Source organism: Leiobunum rupestre, chromosome 1, assembly GCF_980474605.1.
Source record: "Leiobunum rupestre chromosome 1, qqLeiRupe1.1.hap1, whole genome shotgun sequence".
Classification (NCBI taxonomy): Eukaryota; Metazoa; Arthropoda; class Arachnida; order Opiliones; family Sclerosomatidae; genus Leiobunum; species Leiobunum rupestre.
The window spans coordinates 54,363,205-54,381,870 of NC_143384.1; the positions used below are offsets into that span (position 1 = coordinate 54,363,205).

Genomic DNA, 18,666 nt, shown 5'->3' on the forward strand with positions numbered 1-18,666 from the left:
AAATCTTACCCCGAGAACAGGCGAATAAAACGTTTTAGGGTAAAAAGTTTACACTTTTTGTCCCCGGACAAGCGAAAAAAAACCACCTACTGAAATTTATAAACTCGCTCGGTTTGTGCGGATGAAGTTAAATAATGAGTAGTTTAGAAAAATAAAAGGTTGGGGAAAATGACCAATACAATTCGGTTTAGAGAACACTTTCCGAAAATGGAACAAGTCGTCGAAGTGGGATATTCCACCAGTGTTTTTAAAACCCATACCAAGTCTAGAAGAGTTAGGCCTAGGCTCCAAAGAATCTGCAAAAACTCCAACCTTGTAGATACCCCAGAAAAGCTCAACCTGAATTTCAATAAACCTGCTTCTTTTATTTGACAATGCAAATTTAGTTAAGAATCTGAATCTCCGAAAACTTTATTAATTCCATAATACAGCACTTGACAGTATATTGTAGTTAATTTTAGCTCCTAAGCCCTGCTTGTTCAAACGGGTTTGTTTACTAAAATAATGGCCGTCGATTTATCAGAAGTAGAGCTAATTGAGCGACGGCATAATCGGCATTTGAGATTCGATGACGTCAAATATTACATCAAATATTGCATAGGGTACCGATGACGCAATATCTGTGAAACAAACCGTTAGTGAAGAAATAGAGCTTGTGGCATTCTTATGAGTAATTATTTTACATATGATAATACTTGAAACCTATATATAAAAAATAGTTTTATCAAACCGTTATGTTTTTTTTTAATATTATATTTCACCGCGATTCCAGAGGTGTATCATAGAAATCGGATTACAAATTAGAACGATTTTTGAAATTTTGTCGCGTGGTCGGATTACAACTTTTAAAGAACCCTGCCTTTGGCCCATGCTTTTCGTTTGGCTGGCAACGAAAGTTACGCCATCGGCGCCGCACTGGTGAACTAACATTCTATTTTGCCTAAGATTAAATGGCCGACTTTAGCTCGCCGCTAAAGCGGTTTTTTTTGACGTCTTTAAAGCGACTTATGTTTAATTAAAATTGAAGAATGACTCGAAATTGCGGTTTTAAATCGTGTAAGAGTAAATACACAAAAGAAAACATATCTTATCACAGGTTAGTTTTAGAAATAGTTTTCTTTTTACCATAATTTCTTTCAAATCATAGAAAGCTAGTTTTTTACCTCTCCGAAGGGACTTTGCCAACTTGTTTTAAATAAAAAATGAAGAAAAGTTGAAAAATGCGTAATTAAATATTTTAGGAGTAATTACTCAAACAGAAACATCTTTTCACAGGCTACTGTTAGAAATAGTAGTTTTACGCGCAATGGTTATGGGGGAAACTGGTGCGCAGTAATGGTTTATCGCGAATATCTACGTTAGTATTGTTTGTACGACTATAAACCCAACAACGAACATTAGGGCCCGGCTATTTCCTACAAAAAATGTTCTATGAGCATTTTACATACGAGCAATTGTTGTGTCGTATTTGCGGTTTTAACGTTATACCCGAAACGCGTAATTTTGCGCCTTCGTTGACTTTAAAACGCGTCCGCCGCTCTTCATGTAATCACGTTCAAAATTTACTACCCAGCTAACTCTTGTTATTTAATAATAATAATAATAATAAAAGCTTTTATTGGGTCACCTTTTAAGTGTACACTACTACACTTATTTACAAAAGAGTCTATTTCTGCAATAAATCGCTTGAAAATTAAGCTATTTTGAAGGTTCCGTGAGAGAAAATGATGAGAAAGTCGGAATAATGGGTCACTTCAATTTAAAGTTAAAAGGAACCACCTAAGGACTGCATTACCAGAGAGGGTAAAGTCGCTTCGCTACTGAGAGGCGTCTCTTCCTATTCCCGCAATGTTAAAATTTCGTTACCAGTTTTTGACGCACGCGCGAATAGAAGAAATTACAAATGAAGTTCAGGATCCCACTACCAGGGTGCTACAGGGTGTCGTTAGTTAAAAATTTTTAGAAGATTTTTGTTACATCCGCAATATGGCACCGATTATTTTCTTATTTCTGATACTAAAAAATTTAAATAAAATGTGAAATGGTTGTTTCATGTGAATTTATGACGCAAGTAAGTACAACTAATTATTTTTAAATATTATATTTGAATATTGAAGTGTCAATTCTTTTTAACAGCCTAAAATAATGGGAAACATAAATAGCCAAGGCCTAACAACAATAACAATAGAAATTAATATATTGGAAATGAAAAAAGATCAAATAACTTAATGAAAATAAATAAGAAATAAATATATAAGATAAAGCTTCGAAGTAGTTCAAAAAAGACGAATATGAGGTATGAGTTTAGTGCTGTATCTTCATCAATTTCCTGTCCAGTCTTTTCTGTGTCTTTTTGTAATCATGATCGAGATCTTGTTTTTTCAGGGCACTGTGCATGCAAAACTCAACGAAGAAGCTTATCATGTTTTGAAATACAGTCGGACATGTTGAATCTATTGATGCTTGAAACCAAGTCTTGTCAATTCGACGTGTAATAAATTTTTCCATACGCTCTTTGACATTTGGCATGTGATATAGTAGTTTAAAGCTATAGTATCAAATACCTCATTTGTTTCTGTAATAAACTTTAAAAAATTGTCAGTAGGTACTATAAGGCTACCAAAAGAAGAGTTCTTTGTTGTTTTGAAAAACTTGAAGAAGGAGAGCACATTTGTAGGATCAATAATTGGATTGTTCTTTTTGAGTTGGCTGAGGCAAGAGGAGCATTGGTGGTTGGAAAAACAGCGATGGATTAGATATCCTGATATATAGCTAAGGACATTTTGTTTAAGTAGATTTGGACTCTCAATTGAATTGCATATGCTCTGTTCGAATGTGTTTAGAAGATGATGACAATTGCGTGTTTAAATCTAAAGTTCTTTTACCATTGTGATTAACAACTAAAGTAATGTAATTTATTAAAATTATTTATTATTGAGATAGACAGTTTCAAATTTCAATTACCATTTTCTGAATTTTCGCATGAAATACTGCTGGACAAAGTGTAATTATGTTCATCTAGAACATTCAATGTGTTTTCCTCTGAAATTGGTTGTGATGCGTTTGTGACCAACGCGCTTTCTTCCAACCCATGTTCATATGTCGCGTATGGATATGCTATACATTTTAGTATATTAATTGTCAGTAAATTTTTTAAACCACATTAAGAACCCTTAGATGTTTTTCTTTATACTTCACTAACTGTACTGGAAAATGAGTAGTGTTAATAAAATATTGTTGGCACAGCTGATGGTATTAGACTATTTTTAGTTTTAATATTCATAAAACTCGTCAGTGAAATGATTAGAGCAAAACCTATGGTTAAAGTGTAGGTATTCCGTTGTTTTATTTGTCAGATTCTCGTTTTTTACATTATCCAACTATGATAGGGAACTGAAATTTCAATAAGAAAGTTAAAGTAAAAATAAACCTATGTAAAAAACGCGTATTCACCGTTCTTTTTCCCTTGGAAACTTGAAAAATGATAATCGAGAATTCTTATTTTTCGTATTAGAACAATTTACGGCGGAACACAATGGTCCAGACATATTTAAAACATTTAAAAACTACTTAAAATGTAAATTAAAAACGAATAAATTTTTGCGTCGTACTAAACTGAATATTGAATCGCGCGCTAGGACTTCCGGATACGCTTGCAGCGCCATCAAACGTTCGGATCCTATGGGCATTTTCGCCGAAAAAAATAAATACGGATTTTTGAACGAGAGACGCCTCTCAGTAGCGAAGCGACTTTACCCTCTCTGGCATTACAAAGGATGGTTAGGCTTAGTTTATTTTTTCGGTTAACAGTCGCAAGCCAGATTTCCCGCACGGTACTGATTAGTCCCAAATAGTACTAAACCGGTGTACCGTTGGAATTTCTGGCTATTTTATTTAGTTTTCCACTCGAAGATCTATTTGGTCCGAGTTTCGCGTCTTTAGTTTGCTAGAAGACCTATTGGTACGAAGCTATTTTTAAGTTTTAAAATTTCTTAAAATTTTTTTAGGGTTTAGCTTTCTTATCCCTTTTCATAGATGACTAATCTACTTATTCGCTAATTTTTTCATTTCTTCAATTTAAGTTCATATTGACTGCCGTAAGGATTAAATCCACAAGACCAGTATCAAGGCTTTAAAAGAAAACACGACACCGATAAGACTGTTCGACATGTAGAACGTGAGCGAATCAAACAAATAATAAATTATATTTAATACTATAAATTAGTATATACATCGTGTATTATTTCAAAGCTAAATGTAGACCTCAGAGCCAGCAATAATATACTTCGTTAATACGTTATGTAATCCTTTTAGCAAAGACAGTTTCTCTAAACAGATGTACATCTTATTTTAACAGAAGCAAACTGAAAACCTACTATAAACTAAGTATTATAAATAGTTAGGCCTATGCGACCAATGTAAAATTCCCAAACAAACAGTGAAAAAAAATTTAACTTTTGGATATGAGCTAGCTAGGTAACATATAATTGCATAACATTAGCTTACAAGAGTGACAGTATCATATAGCAAAGGCTAAGCCTAACCCTTCATAACTAGCTATAAATACAGTAAACTATTTTTTTAATAATAAAGATAAGTTACAACAAATATTCAAAAGATAACCAATCATCTCGTAAAATAACAAAGAAATTCTGTATTTACCTTTCGAAAAATATGAATCCGAAAACCACATTCTGGATATAGGTAGGTTACACGAGGGGGGGTCTTTTTTTTCGTTGCCTTTCCCCAGTAGTTGAAGTGAGGTAGAATATTAAAAAAATCTGGCAGTCGAAAAATCGTCTGTTTACGTCGGCCATTACTCTACCGCGGTTAAGCGTAATTCTTATGTGATGCCACCTAAAATCTCTAAAAGTAAATGTTTTTGCGAGGGGTACGCCGAAGGACTTTCGAAAATAGAAAAAGATAGGTATTTAAAGAAAATAGTTTTATGCGGTAATATTGACCCTTATGAATTAAACTTAGATAGTTTGAGAACTTCTGGCGATAGCCAAGGCCTAAGTTTAGGTTATAGTGTTGATCTCTGGCCCAACGTAGAAAATATGGATATTGTTAATTATATGGTATTAACCACGAATTTTGAAACATGTGAGCAAATGAAAGCGTATAAATCCTTAGACGCGCACAATTATTTCACCAGTGGTTCGGTGCACAATGACATAACACCGAAGGTTTTACCAAATGGAAATGTTTTGATGCTAGGCAAGGTACGGGATTCAGTTTCTACTTTTTCATATATGTATAATAAATTGAAATTATATTATTTTATTAGGTTAATCACTCTCAGTGTGCGAGTGAATCTAAATTAAAAGCATGGCTCTTAATTAAGCCTAATGGCGAAATAGTTACAGCTCATTGTACCTATATGGCTGGCTGCGGAGAAACTTGTTTGCATGTTGCTGCCATTCTGTTTGGCATTGAAACCGGTGTCTCCATTAGAGACAGCACCACTTGCACAAGTAAAGAAAATTCATGGTTACCAGTTAAAAGTGCATGTCATTCTGACCCCGCAAACCCTTCGATTAGTTTGATAAATTCTATTTGTTATCCCAAGCAGTCTGAATTTTCAAACGCTGCAACTAAATGGGGAAAATACCACGAGAATGTAGCCAGGAACCAAGCCTACTCTCAGGTATGGAAGAGGGATCACGTTGGCTTAACTGTTACTGATTGTGGATTTTTCATAAACACTAATTATCCGCACTTAGGAGCATCCCCTGATGGCGTCCTAAATTGCAAATGTTGTGGTTTTGGAGTTTGTGAAATTAAATGCAGTTTTAGGTTTAAAGAAATGACAGTTCCAGAAATCCTAAACCAGAAAGAGCATTTGTCTTGCCTGAAGTATAATGACAAGGGTGATGTAGAATTAAAAGACTCTCATGAATATTTTTATCAGGTTCAGTTGCAGATAAAGCTTTCTAAGGCGAATTACTGTGATTTTGTCTTTTGGACCACACGGGATGTAGTGGTCTTAAGGATCCTTCCTGATGATAATTTTTTCCTAAAATGTGAGGAGAAAGCTACTCTATTTTACAAGGTTGCTATCTTACCAGAAATAATTTCTAGGTGGTTTACGACTCAAAGGGTTTTGCAGGATATAACAGATGACAAAATAAATTCTCTTGATTTCGACAAAAAGCTATATTGTTACTGCCAGAAACCAGAATCAGGAGAAATGGTATTTTGTGATAATAAGCGTTGTTTAAAAAAATGGTTTCATTTTGAATGTATCGGGATAAAGCATGCCCCTAGAACCAAGCAGTGGTTTTGTCCTGACTGTAGGAAAGAGTGTAATCATCTTAAGCCCCGAAATAATAAACAATCCAAAAAATAACTATGCAAATTCTAAACTACAATTTATTTTGATGATTTGAGGTACTTATGGCATTAGAAAATATTATAAATAAAGCCAAAAAAAATTGAAAGATTTTTTTTTAATTATTGAAATTGCAATTTTAAAAAGTTATGGTTTTACATAAACTACAGATTTACAAAAATTGGTCAGGGCGCAGCAAACTCGCGTTATTTTATCTAGTGGTGTTACACGTTCTCCAAATTTAACCGAAACAAATTCAACGGGGAGACAGGCTTGAAGGATATGATATTTGTTTCTGACGAGGCCAATAACTCTTTCGACATGAATTCTTAAATGGGCTATTTTTCTAGTATTAATAACATCAAGAGCAGGCAACTGTTTTTTCCCTTTTGTAAAAGCTGGAATAGCTAATTGGGCCCCACAAAAACCAATACTATCCGAAATGTCAAAACCCCTATCAGCTAGCACTAAAACACCCGGTAATAATTTATCTAACAATCCTGAATGTTCAGTAAGAAACTTGTCGCTAGTTCTCCCTCCCCAAGCTTCAGAAATAAATGATACAGTGCCTTGAGGTGTACAACCAATTAGAAACTTTGCTGTATTATGGTGTTTATATTGTGACCAGGTAATCGCTCTACATAACAATGATGACGGTCTGTCAATAAAAACCTCAAAACAGTCAATAATGACAGCCACTCGATTTCCATATGCATCTTTAAAATCAGGTGGCATTGTTTTATGCAATTCTTCCCTCTCCGGCCATTTAATTACATTAAATAGTCGTTTGTAGCTAGCTTCTAACCACTTATCAAAGATACGACTAGCAGAAGCTTGGGAAATATTAAAACGAAAAGCTAAATCCTGCCGCGAATCCTGCAGAGGTAAATTTAAACGTAAGCGCATCAAAAATAACAAAAATTCTTGGAAGGCTGTTAGACTGTTACGATAAGAATTTGGAATAGAATATGAAATGAAATTAAATATACTCATTAAAAGAGTGAATGTGTGTATGCCGGTATAAAATTTTACTAAATCATCTCTGTCTGTAAACGCACGTTCGGAAATTTCAGTTTGTAAAAGTTTTTCATTCAATGACGAGAGTTCCAGGGAGCAAAATTCGTTATCTTTCTCTAAATTCAGAATATCTATCATTGACAAATCTGTTTGACAATCAATGGATTTCAAAATGGGTTTCTTAATCTCAGTTTGACATTCAGCAGATTTCAAAATGGGTTTCTTAATCTCAGTTTGACATTCAGCAGATTTCAAAATGGGTTTCTTAATCTCAGTTTGACATTCAGCAGATTTCAAAATGGGTTTCTTAATCTCAGTTTGACATTCAGCAGATTTCATAATTGGTATTTTAGGCATCTCAGTCTGACATTCAGTTGACTTTAGGGTGGCTATGTTATTATGGTTGTCAAGCCATTGTGTTTTACACTCAACAGATGGATTATCTGGGCTAGTCTCACTGGATGAGCCTCTAAGAGCTAGAAATATATCCGTTTCTGGTTTACTGCTGGTACTTTCATCATTGATTACGTTATCCAAATTGTTAATATAAATGTTTTCAATATTGTTTTCATTCAAAGAATTATCTATAAGGTCTACGCAATGATCTACAATCATGAAACTGTCTATACCACTGTCTACATTTGTTGTCTGGTTGTTATTGTCAATGACTGATGCCTCTAGATCTGAAGAAATAAATTTGCGACGAGGTGTGCTGAATTTGTACGATCGAAATTTGCATGGGGGACTATTTTGGTCAATCTGGTCATCCCAACTATCTAAACTACTCTCATCTTCAAAAACGTTCTCAGGCTCTAATATTACAAGGTGTTTGTTTGAAGTTCTGGCAGAAGTAGCATTGGTTCTATCCATTAACAGTCTCCTCTTACTTCTAGCGTATCTTTCCAGATTTGACTTGGCTACTGAAAATTCTTCAGATTCTCGGTTAATTAGAGAAGGAGCCCAATCTGGGTTGTTTATCTCCATTAAATTCGCTGGCTGACCTACGTAAAACATTTTCAAACTGTATTTTACCTTAGACTTAATTGAACCTCTCTTTTAAATTATTCTTACCACTAATAAAATGCTTGCTGCAAACAATAGAATTGTTGTTTGCAGTTTCAAATGTGATGTCTTTACGATTTATGAAATTTATCCACTTCTTTCGATGATTAACTGAATATTCCAAAGTTTTTGAACACTGATTTTTAATTACACCTGGAACTTTGTGAAAACTTATTCCAGTTTCAGATTTTTTTTGGCTTGTTTTATTAATACAACCGTTTATAACACAACGCAGAGGCATTTTGAAGTGAAATTAGCAATCTTAGCAGCAATGTAACTGCAACTGTTCTAGTTCCTAGGCCTCGGCCAAACGAAAAATACTCTTCCGAGCGCCGCGGTAGCGTAATGGCCGACGAAAACAGACGATTTTTCGACTGCCAGATTTTTTTAATATTCTACCTCACTTCAACTACTGGGGAAAGGCAACGAAAAAAAAGACCCCCCCCTCGTGTAACCTACCTATAGTTGCAGCCTTCTCCGAGGGGTTGATCACTCCACGAACTCAGTGTACACTGTCGTACCTCTGACTGAGCTAATAAGAGTTCGTGAACTCTTTAAAATCCGTACCTTTAAACAACAAGTTAAGCTCCCCATCCCCAGATAAAGATTTTTTGAATGAAGTGTTATCCACTTTTGGTAATATCGTCTGCTTATGTATTGAAAATATGGCGAATCCTCGAACTAAAAAATCAAAAATGAAATATTTAACATTTACGTAAGGTTCCACAGTATTATCTTAAAATAAATTGAGTTTGATTTTCTCGTCAATATAATTTTAAATAAATATAAATAACGTAATATAAACCAAGATAACATTTTAGCAATTATTTAATTTGTTTATCTTGAAACAATATCAATTAAGGGAGTTTGTCGTCTTTGTGTTTAGTTTGGTTCAAAGTTATATTTAATATTTCGGTATACCATGAATCCATGATAGTATTATATTGGCTTTAAAGATGTATAACCTTTGATGCAAAAGCTTCAAATTGTTTAACACTTCTTTTATAGGTCAAATGATAACTTTGGAACTACATCCAAAACTAAATGTCTTCATAAAAACCGAACTAATTTTATCAAAGAAATTGTGTGTTTTTTTTTTTAATTATAACACTTTTTTCACACAAGGGGTGACTGGGTTCATGTTCTATTTCATCGAGCTCTCTTGCTTCAGTGTGTAGCGTTTCATTATTTTAAAACATTTTAATGCTCTGCTAATAAGGTATTTTTATTTAATCCCGTACATTTCCAATCCATGTTAATAATACTCCGTCTTCTACTTGTATATATTAATCAGGTGGAAATTCAGTCTATAGTTTTTTTTAATGTGTCAATTGTTCGCTCAGATATTTCGTGAGGTAGATGAGCAGTTGGTGCTTCTTTATCTTGTATAGTTTTAAGCAAACCCGACTATAGGTTTTCTAAAATTATTGGATAATTGCCAAATTATAATATAAATTTCGCTTCCTAATTTTATTTATTCATCAATTTGTTATATACAATTCTTCCTCTTAGGTTTCGGTTATTACGCTTAAGTAAAAGCAAAGTAGAAACAACATTTGGAAGGAGAAGCCGCTAAAACATTTTCGACATTCCAGCTCTACCAAATGGGGCATTTTAGAACGTATCTCTATTTGCAACTAATGAGGAGAAAAAAAAATGTAATAAGCAAAACGTGCCGTAAAATAACCAAGCGAAGTTAAAAACAAACAAAACTGGTTTAATTTTATTAAAGTAATTAGCAAGAGGAAATACAAATTTCATTATGAGATTAAGCAAGTGAGTTATCTGAACAGATTACACACGAAGCGAGTATATATACATTGGTTAAAAATAAATTAGATTAGGTTATCAGTAACAGGTAGTACATTATATAATATACATTAAAAAAGATATTGGAACAAATAACCGATATCCCAGTAGTAAAATCTAAATCGTATTCACATAAAGAGAAAATCGTGGCAAGACAAATGATCTCTTAGACCCAAGAGAAAGCTTCCAATACATAGCCATTTACGGTGAGACTAGCTCTCTGTCGATATTTCAAAAGGCGCAAAGGTAGGGCTGACCCATTGTCCTGGCGTAAAGGCATCGTCGTGGCGGCGGTCATCGTAATGCTTAGCTTGGCGCTGTTGGGCTGTTGTGATGTTAGCTCTAGCAACATCACGGGCTCCGTCGATCGTGGTATCGTCATTGTCAATTACGTCGGCCACTGGCACGGTGTGATCTAGAGGGGTGAAGGGATCTTGACCAGGGAGAATGGGCTTGCTCTGGTCGATTTTGGCACTGCCGTATTGTATGATAATGTAACTCCCGGAATGACATCGTCCCATGACACACGTTTGAGTCGGATGTCGCTTTTGGTAATAGCTTATCTTAAAATGATAGAAGGACCCTAAAAACATCCCCTCTGGTTAAAGGGGCTTTCCCTTTTCCATAAAAACTTGTTGAGTTGGTGCATGGAGCGGTTTGTTCGCGTGGCAAGAAGGGTTTGCCACCACCGTCCTACGAATTCTAGCTCGGCCACTTAATTTAAAGGCATAAAACGTCGCTAGATGCTATGACTTGGGCCTAAGCTTCATGGTGCCTTGGGTATTAGTCTAGCTGTTTTTTTAACTCATTTTGCGATTGTGTGGTATTATTATTTGATAAAGATGGCTGATTAAATTAATTTTTCAAATATTTATTGCGGTTTTATTTTTTAAATAGAAGTCTATAATACTTAACATCTGTTTAATAGGTAATCATGATCAAAGCACGAATAATTTCGTATACAAAATATTTTCTGCCTTTAATTGAAGTTTTAAAATAACTGTCTTTAGATGTAATAACAGTTGTTAAAATATTAAATTTGAAGTTTGTCAGTTTGAGGTATTGTTTACCAACCATTTGTTAATTACATGTACCTCACAAAAAGTATGAAGAACATTGTGAATTCCAGAAATTAATAATGTGATATAGTACGTGTTTTATATTATATTATTTAATTTAAACACTTTCTAATTTCATGTGCTAGTCTCCAGAATTTGATTGGTCGAATTTGCTATCAGGAAGAGTGGCCATTTTAAATTCGGCTCGAATGCTTCAAATGATTCTGTGTCCCTTTAAATCCTATCCATACCGGTGCTCAGCTCCAAGAGTGCCCGAGTGTTCTGCGTTCGGGGTTTTATATTGTAAATCTAGTTCAAATTTAAGGTGCTTTGAAACATAAACGTAAGCTAAAATTAAACCCTAAAAGAGTCATATATTTTGCATTTTAAATTGTTTAAAGAAAGTCAGGTTTAATTTACTTTATATGCTCAAAATTTATTGCTTTATTTCATGTACTGATTGTGAAGTTATTTGATAAACGTTATACAATATCATTTTTCTATGGTCTTATCTTTTTAATATATTAATCTATAATAAATTAGAAATGTACTCTAGAAATTGAAGAAGTGGTAGTGAGTTACTAGTAATGATGCTTCCAATAAAAATAATAAATTACTACATTTAAGTTATTCGAAATTTATGATTTAGTTTTGAAGTTTTCGAATAGTTTGGCTATAGTAGTGGCCGTTTTCTCGTAGTCCCTCACGATCAGGAAATCGCGTTTCACTCGGCTAGAGCTATCGGAAGGAAACCGATCTTCATGCGGCATTACGTCACGCACTATGTCCGGGTATCTGTTCACGTTCAACAGATACATAGCCCTCTGGACTACGCACAATAGCTCCCGCAAATAGGTGTTAAGGCTCTCGTACTTTTCAAGGAACGAAGTATCCGTAGCGTCGTTACTAAGCTGCTCAAATGCGACTGCGTAGTGTTGCAGAAACGAGAAAGATTTCTTCAAAGCTTCCTTAGGCTGAAATACGCGAAAAATAATTTCATGATTGATAGGAAAACGATCACACAAAAAATGAAATTAACTGGTTAAGAATTGGGGGCAATAAATTTGATAATAATAATAATCAGGTAGCATCCTTAGTTACCCGAACAAAAAATTTTAATATCAAGGATATATTTCTTTACATTTAAGGGGAGATACTATGTTGAGACGATCTGCTGAGAAACCAAAAAAATAGCACCGGCGTGGAAAGACGTCATTTTAACCAGGAGTAAATAGGGGGAGTAGATATTTGTAGCTTTGGCCAGTGCAAGTCGTCATGTGATCGGCTTTCCACAGGATGGGGGAGACAAAAAACGAGTATATTTGAATGTAGCCAATCATAGAATACTTTGGGAAAGATCAAAGGTGAGCTTGGCTGACCAAGCAACTCCACCACTTGGTCACTGAGGTAACTAAATAACGCTTCGGTGGAGATTTGGACGATATTATGGGGAAATCGGCGCCGGATTCGATAACGTACCGAACTGGCTCTTTTAAATGAATTTAAAAACCTCTTAATTTTAGTAAAGACCAATTTTTTCATTCCCGAACAACTTCAGTAAGTTAAGTTATTGGTAGTTCAGATCTGAAATACATTTTCTGGCTGATTATTGTCCGAATGTCCGTTATCGGTTTCCTAGGCCGTGGAGAAACCCACGCGCGACACCGATTCTTGGGCGTTAAAAAACTTCTAAAGGTTATATTTATTATAAATTCGAATGTTAACGGATAAATATGTAAACCTGGGGATAATGACACATTTTAATACTTCATATTTCCTCCCAGCAGTTAAAATTATTTTTTTGCGTTCCAAAAAGTGAAAATATTACCAAGAATAAGCCTTAACCCTCGACCGAAACGCTAGCCAGAGCTTGGGTCAATTTACAGCGTTTAGACGCGTCTTACTTGCGTTGTACATTGTAGTTCCCTCACTGGTTGTATTCATCCGCGTAGAAACCACAGAAAGCACAGAGAGAAAAGGCGGGAAATTATTCAAGGTGCCGTCAATGATGTGCACTACCCCTATTTACCCCTGGTCTAGGGAAACGATGAGATAATTTTAGGGGAAAGAGCTTTTTGTTAGAGCGTGACGTTAAAACCACCTCAACATACTTATTCTCCCGAAGGATAAATAAATAAATTCTTGGTATAATATTATTGATTGTTTTGGTCTTACCGTGAGCGCTGGAGTGAGTTCAGCCATATTGGGAAGCCACTGGAGGCGGTCGAACTCCACTGCCTCTTCAAAATCGTTGTCTCCAATTTCCTTTATCTGCATAATATATGTAGATAACATGTTTTTAGTAGAATGTGTGTAGGATATGGACAACCTGCAAGTCCACCTTCCAGGCCCACTACAAAGATCTACTACCTAACATCCGTTGATTTTCCTATTTGTATTGCGCCTTCTCAAATCAGTGATCGGCACGTTTTCTATCATGTTTCGAGATAAAGTTAAATTTATCCCATAAGGTACTTCCAGACACTTTAATAAAAGCTGAATTTAACCCCAACAGTTGCGTTAAATATACAGGGTGTTTCAGAAGGTTATCCAAAAATTTTAAGTAGTTGTAGGGGGTGAGTTGAGAAGTATGCCTGTTTTATCCCCATTTTCCTACGGTGAGTTAAAAGAGCGCCAGAGAGCTTCAAAGTGTGGCCTACTAGCCCCTGGAAGTAGGCTCCAACAAGCGCAAAACCAAGCAGCAGGGACTTTTAATACTGTTTAAGTTTACTTGTTTACGCTGGTAACCTCGATTTGTTTACAAAGTCCTTTTTTACCTATCACACGAACCTTAATGTTCGCATTTCCCCGCTGCTTTGTTTTGTGCTAGTAGGCCACACTTTGAAGCTCTCAGGCACTCTTTTACTCATCGTAAGAAAATGGGGGGAGAACAGGCATACTTCTCAACTCACCCCTACAACTTCTTAAAATATTTGCATAACATTTGAAACACCCTGTATAATAAATCGCAAATTTCACTCTGTATATATTTGTGTTATGCAAATGGTCGATTTGTACGCTCTAAGTAACCGAAGTACGTTCTTGGTATTGGAATACCAAAGTGAGCCACGTCGAGGCAAAAGAGAATCATTCAGAATGCAAGATAAGCCTTTCAGTGTAAAATTTCGAAAATGCGTTTATCTAAATTTCGACGGTTTTCTTAATAAAGCATCTGTTTACATGAATATTAACAAACGGACTACATTATTCGGCTTATTTTTTCGGTTAAAGATAAAATGTTTTCATTTTATCAAAATAAATCATCCGTTTCTAATTAGCCGATTCAGTTTACATAGAGCCACTTAGCAGCCAACACGAGAAGCCCACAGATGAAAATTCAGCAGCTAAAGGACTTTTCGCCGTTACTCAGCTCTACGTAAACTAAAAAGGCTAATAGGTTGGGTTAGGTTTAATTGTCTGGTTGTATAACTTATTTTACCATTGAAAGTTTCACACATTGGCTACAAAAATTGGCGTTCTTTTTAAATCGTTTTACTACAATTTAGAAAGTGAAGAAAATCTTTAATATTGATTTGGAAAGGTATTTTAACAATACTTTCTGGACTACTAACATACATTTAAAAAAATGAAGCCCAATTTTTAGTTAATCTGGGCTCTTAAGAAATTTCAGGTAAACTTTAGCCTACACCAGCCTACCGTTGATTTCATTCTATGTAAGTACTCCTGAGAGAAACATAGACATCTTTCAAATGTGGTAATTATTTTAAATGCTTGCTAATCAACACGTTTATGGCGCTTCTTATCTGTTACGTCCAGCGATGAATGTCTCTTTACGGTATTTTATCGGAGTAAATATATTCCATGCTAAAATGTAGAAGCCTATCTTATCAGCAGAAAGAAAATTGTAGTTTAAGAACACTTGACTAGTGGGGTGATTTCAACACAAAAAAGTATGAATGACTTAATTTTTCGGAGGTTTTTAAGTGGCAGGGATGCGTAACTACGCTATATCAAAGTGAGCGATACCGATGTAATCATGTAGCAAACACCTAATTAAGGCTTCTGATGTACAGCATATATTCCTCCGCCTGACGATTTCAAAATATCAAATATATATTAAAATAGTTTTAGAAAAGTCTATAAATTGACCAAATACTATAGCTTTTTCTAAATACACAATTTTGGAAAAGCGTAATAATTTCGCGTTATTCAAGCAAATACCGCGATGTTATATTTTTCTAAAGATACATAATTTACTACTTATCATACTTACGATATCGGATTTTAAAATGTTGGTTATAAGTGCGTTGTACTTGGCATTCTTCCAAATATCATTGAAGTTTTCATTCGGACGCTGAGCAGGCTTGACTTCGGCATCTTCCGATATAAGGCGGGTGAATCCGCAAGGGTTGGTCCAAATGGGCTGCTGGGACCCGACCTTTGAAGGACCATATTGGAAAATGTCGCTTTTGGAGACGTCGTTGACGCTGTGTTTCTGTCGGATCGGCAAAGGTTCGTTCATCATTAATAATAGGCTCCTTGGATTTGGTCTCGCAAACGTTTCCTTGAATCTGTGATAAAGATCACGCGATATATAGAGTTCTTTCATTCTGAAACAATAGACGCTTTTCCCGATAGTTGTGTACGAATTTATTTGATTTTCGTTGAGCTACCGTTATCTTAGATAAAGTTTTGTTTCCATTTCGCGGCAAACGTCGACTTGAACCAAAATCTATTGCCTTATATTGAAATTGTCAGTCGATTCAGTCAGTTCAAGCGCGTCCAAGTTTCCAATTTTAGAGATATTAATTACATTGGGATCATTTGGACAGCCTGACTTATATCAAGATTGAAGTAAGGGTGGGCGATTTTAAAAATGTATAATAAAACCAAATGATCTCTAAAAACCTAAAAATCTATCAAAATTAGCACAATTTTCAGTAATGAGTATCGAATGGTTTAATTTTTTAAATTGACATAATTTTAGGTAACGATTGTTCAAGTGATTTAAGTTTATCTGTTAAAATTAACGCAATTGCCCGTAATAATTGTCCAAATGGCTTTAAATTTATTTGTTAAAATTTTAAATGGATTAAGTTTATCTGTTAGTATTGATCTAATTTTAGGTAAAGATTGTTCAAATTCCAGTGCTGTGCAAGTAGTGGTTTTAGGCAATCGAGTCGGGTATCGAGTACGAAATTTTTTTCATCGAGTATTCGAATCGAGTAATATTTAAATTTTCTCTCATTCGAGTCAAGAAATTCAGAAAAAAACTCCAGTAATATTTTTACGAGTCGCGTTATCGAATATACTTGATTACGAGCTGGTTTTATTCGAATTATTAGGAAATTAAATTTAAAATGAGTATAAACTAACTTTCAATGCTGAAAAATATTCCTTTAATTTAAATGAAACACAGTTTCCACAACTTTAATAATATTATAGTGACTAGTGGGATATAAGACTAGTATACTAGACTACTAGTTAATTTATAGTAATTAAAAGAAAAATAACTAAACAATATATATTTTTTTTAATTAGTAATTTATCGTCTGTCCGTATATTGCTTAAGACGTTAAGACACCCGAGTTTTAACGCCGGTCGACATCCGAACTCGTGAAGTGATACTCCAAACCAAAACCAAAAATTTGCAAACACCCCTCTTTGAACTTAGAGCAGCTCATTCGAGTAATCGGGTATCCGACTATGCAATTTTTTGGACTCGATAATCAACGAGAATTTTCCAATTACTTATTCAAAAACTGCCGAGTTATCGATGATGTTCGAGTACTCGCACAGCACTATCAAATTCACTTTACGTTGAAAATTTCTACTTAATCTATAAACAGAAAAACGTGTGTTAGAAGTGATTAGCGAAACGGTATGCAATCTTGATAAATAAGCTCCAACACTTTTTACAAAATATAAAGAATGTATTAATTCTATAAGCATTTATCAGGGTAAGACCAATAAAATATGTATCACTGCAGTGGCGCCGATCGCTTTTTTTCCCAATGGGGCCGAAGCTCACTAATAAACTTGGAATGAGGCTTCTGGCAACACTTTCTTGCTTAAAAGTAACATAGGCGGTTTTACCAATGGGGGCAAAGCCCCCATCGATTTTTCCCAATGGGGGCTTCGGCCCCGCTGCCCCCATGGGATCGGCGCCACTGTATCACTGTCAAGAAGAATTAGGAATTTGAAACCAAATGTCTTCTCCTAAATCGAAAATAGAGATAAGGATTGCATATATCGTCTTGGCATATGCTACAGCTACTTATTAACCACAGATCGTTTTCACGAGTTCATAAACTTTGTAAATTGAAAAATCAAGTTTTGAAAAAAATCGAATGTAAAATTTCAAAATCTTTAAAACAGAAATAGGGAATTGTATTTTCATTGTATTATTATCAAAAAAATCTGTTGTCCCATAAAACCTTGTCGAGGTTAACGGTAATAGTTAGTGTAGGGAGCTGTTGGCTCGCGGGGCATGAAGGGCTTGCCACCACCCTCCTAGGCATTGTAACCCGGCCACCTGTTTAAAGGCATTATAAGTCGCTAGATGACTTGGGCCAAAGGTGGTGCCTTGGGTATTAGCCTAGCTAGCTAGCTGATGATAGCTACGTATAATATGGGGAATATAAATTATATATAAAAATAATAAATAATAATAATAAATACGATGTTTTAAATAAGATTATATCAATCGGTGCTTTATCAAAGACTGGAAAAATGAGAAGTGAAATACCTGAGCAGTAAAGTACAACAGTTTCTTGTAGCGGTGAAGTTCATAGTAAAGAACGTGTTTGTTTTGGCCAAGATGAGCGAGAAAGTGACTAAGCTGCTCTAAGAATGCCGCCTTTATAGCCAATGTTTCCAAAGACGGCGCCATACAGCAGTACAGGTTAATCGGTGTTTTCCGGTTGATAAGGGCGAGAATTTCCATTGCAACTAGTCGATCAGATAATCACTATAATAAACTGAGCTACAGTAGCTTCTTTCACAGCTTTCAAGAAGGGGTAAATTTTACAAAGCGTCTTCGTAATCTCCTGGCGTGGAATTCAAGAAATGAGGCTCTCTGAATATAACTGAAGGAGTGGTTCAAAGGATGTTGCAACATTCAGCTAATACTTTTAAGACAAAACAAATATTTTTTAATCAAAGATGATAAACGTAAATGGTTTTTTACATCGGTGGTCATGGCGCTTCATACTTTCCACTCCTCATTCCATACCAAAAATAATAAATATTTGGTAACCCAAAAAGAAAAACACAACCACGTGAAATATTGACATTAAAAGTCATAGGCTTTGGTATTAACCTAACTAATTTAATTATACAGGGTGTCCACTAAAAAATGAAGGAGGGCGAATACCTAAAAAACCGGTTAAAGGTACGAATTTGAAATTTTCAGATAAACTACTA

The 18,666-nt window shown here is 35.0% G+C and overlaps 1 protein-coding gene across 1 annotated transcript; it reads right to left on the reverse strand.

Moving 5' to 3' along the window:
• Positions 1 to 10,267: 10,267 nt before the first annotated feature.
• LOC149963263 (uncharacterized) lies at positions 10,268 to 18,090 on the reverse strand. Its single transcript, XM_090170528.1, has 4 exons — positions 17,990 to 18,090; positions 15,515 to 15,812; positions 13,456 to 13,551; positions 10,268 to 12,254 (listed from the first exon to the last, which is right to left on the reverse strand). The coding sequence occupies exons 1-4, from the start codon at positions 18,031 to 18,033 to the stop codon at positions 11,919 to 11,921; spliced, it is 774 nt and encodes a 257-aa protein (XP_090026654.1). The 5' UTR covers positions 18,034 to 18,090; the 3' UTR covers positions 10,268 to 11,918.
• Between the last annotated feature and the right edge of the window lie 576 nt (positions 18,091 to 18,666).

What these genes read in the sequence shown, in the direction of transcription:
- LOC149963263 (XM_090170528.1), bottom strand. Translation starts at nt 18,033, where the DNA reads ATGAACTTCACCGCTACAAGAAACTGTTGTACTTTACTGCTCAG. An exon ending in ACATTTTAAAATCCGATATC is followed by an intron (nt 13,552 to 15,514) that starts GTAAGTATGATA and finishes TATATTATGCAG; the next exon opens with ATAAAGGAAATTGGAGACAA. An exon ending in AACTCACTCCAGCGCTCACG is followed by an intron (nt 12,255 to 13,455) that starts GTAAGACCAAAA and finishes CGCGTATTTCAG; the next exon opens with CCTAAGGAAGCTTTGAAGAA.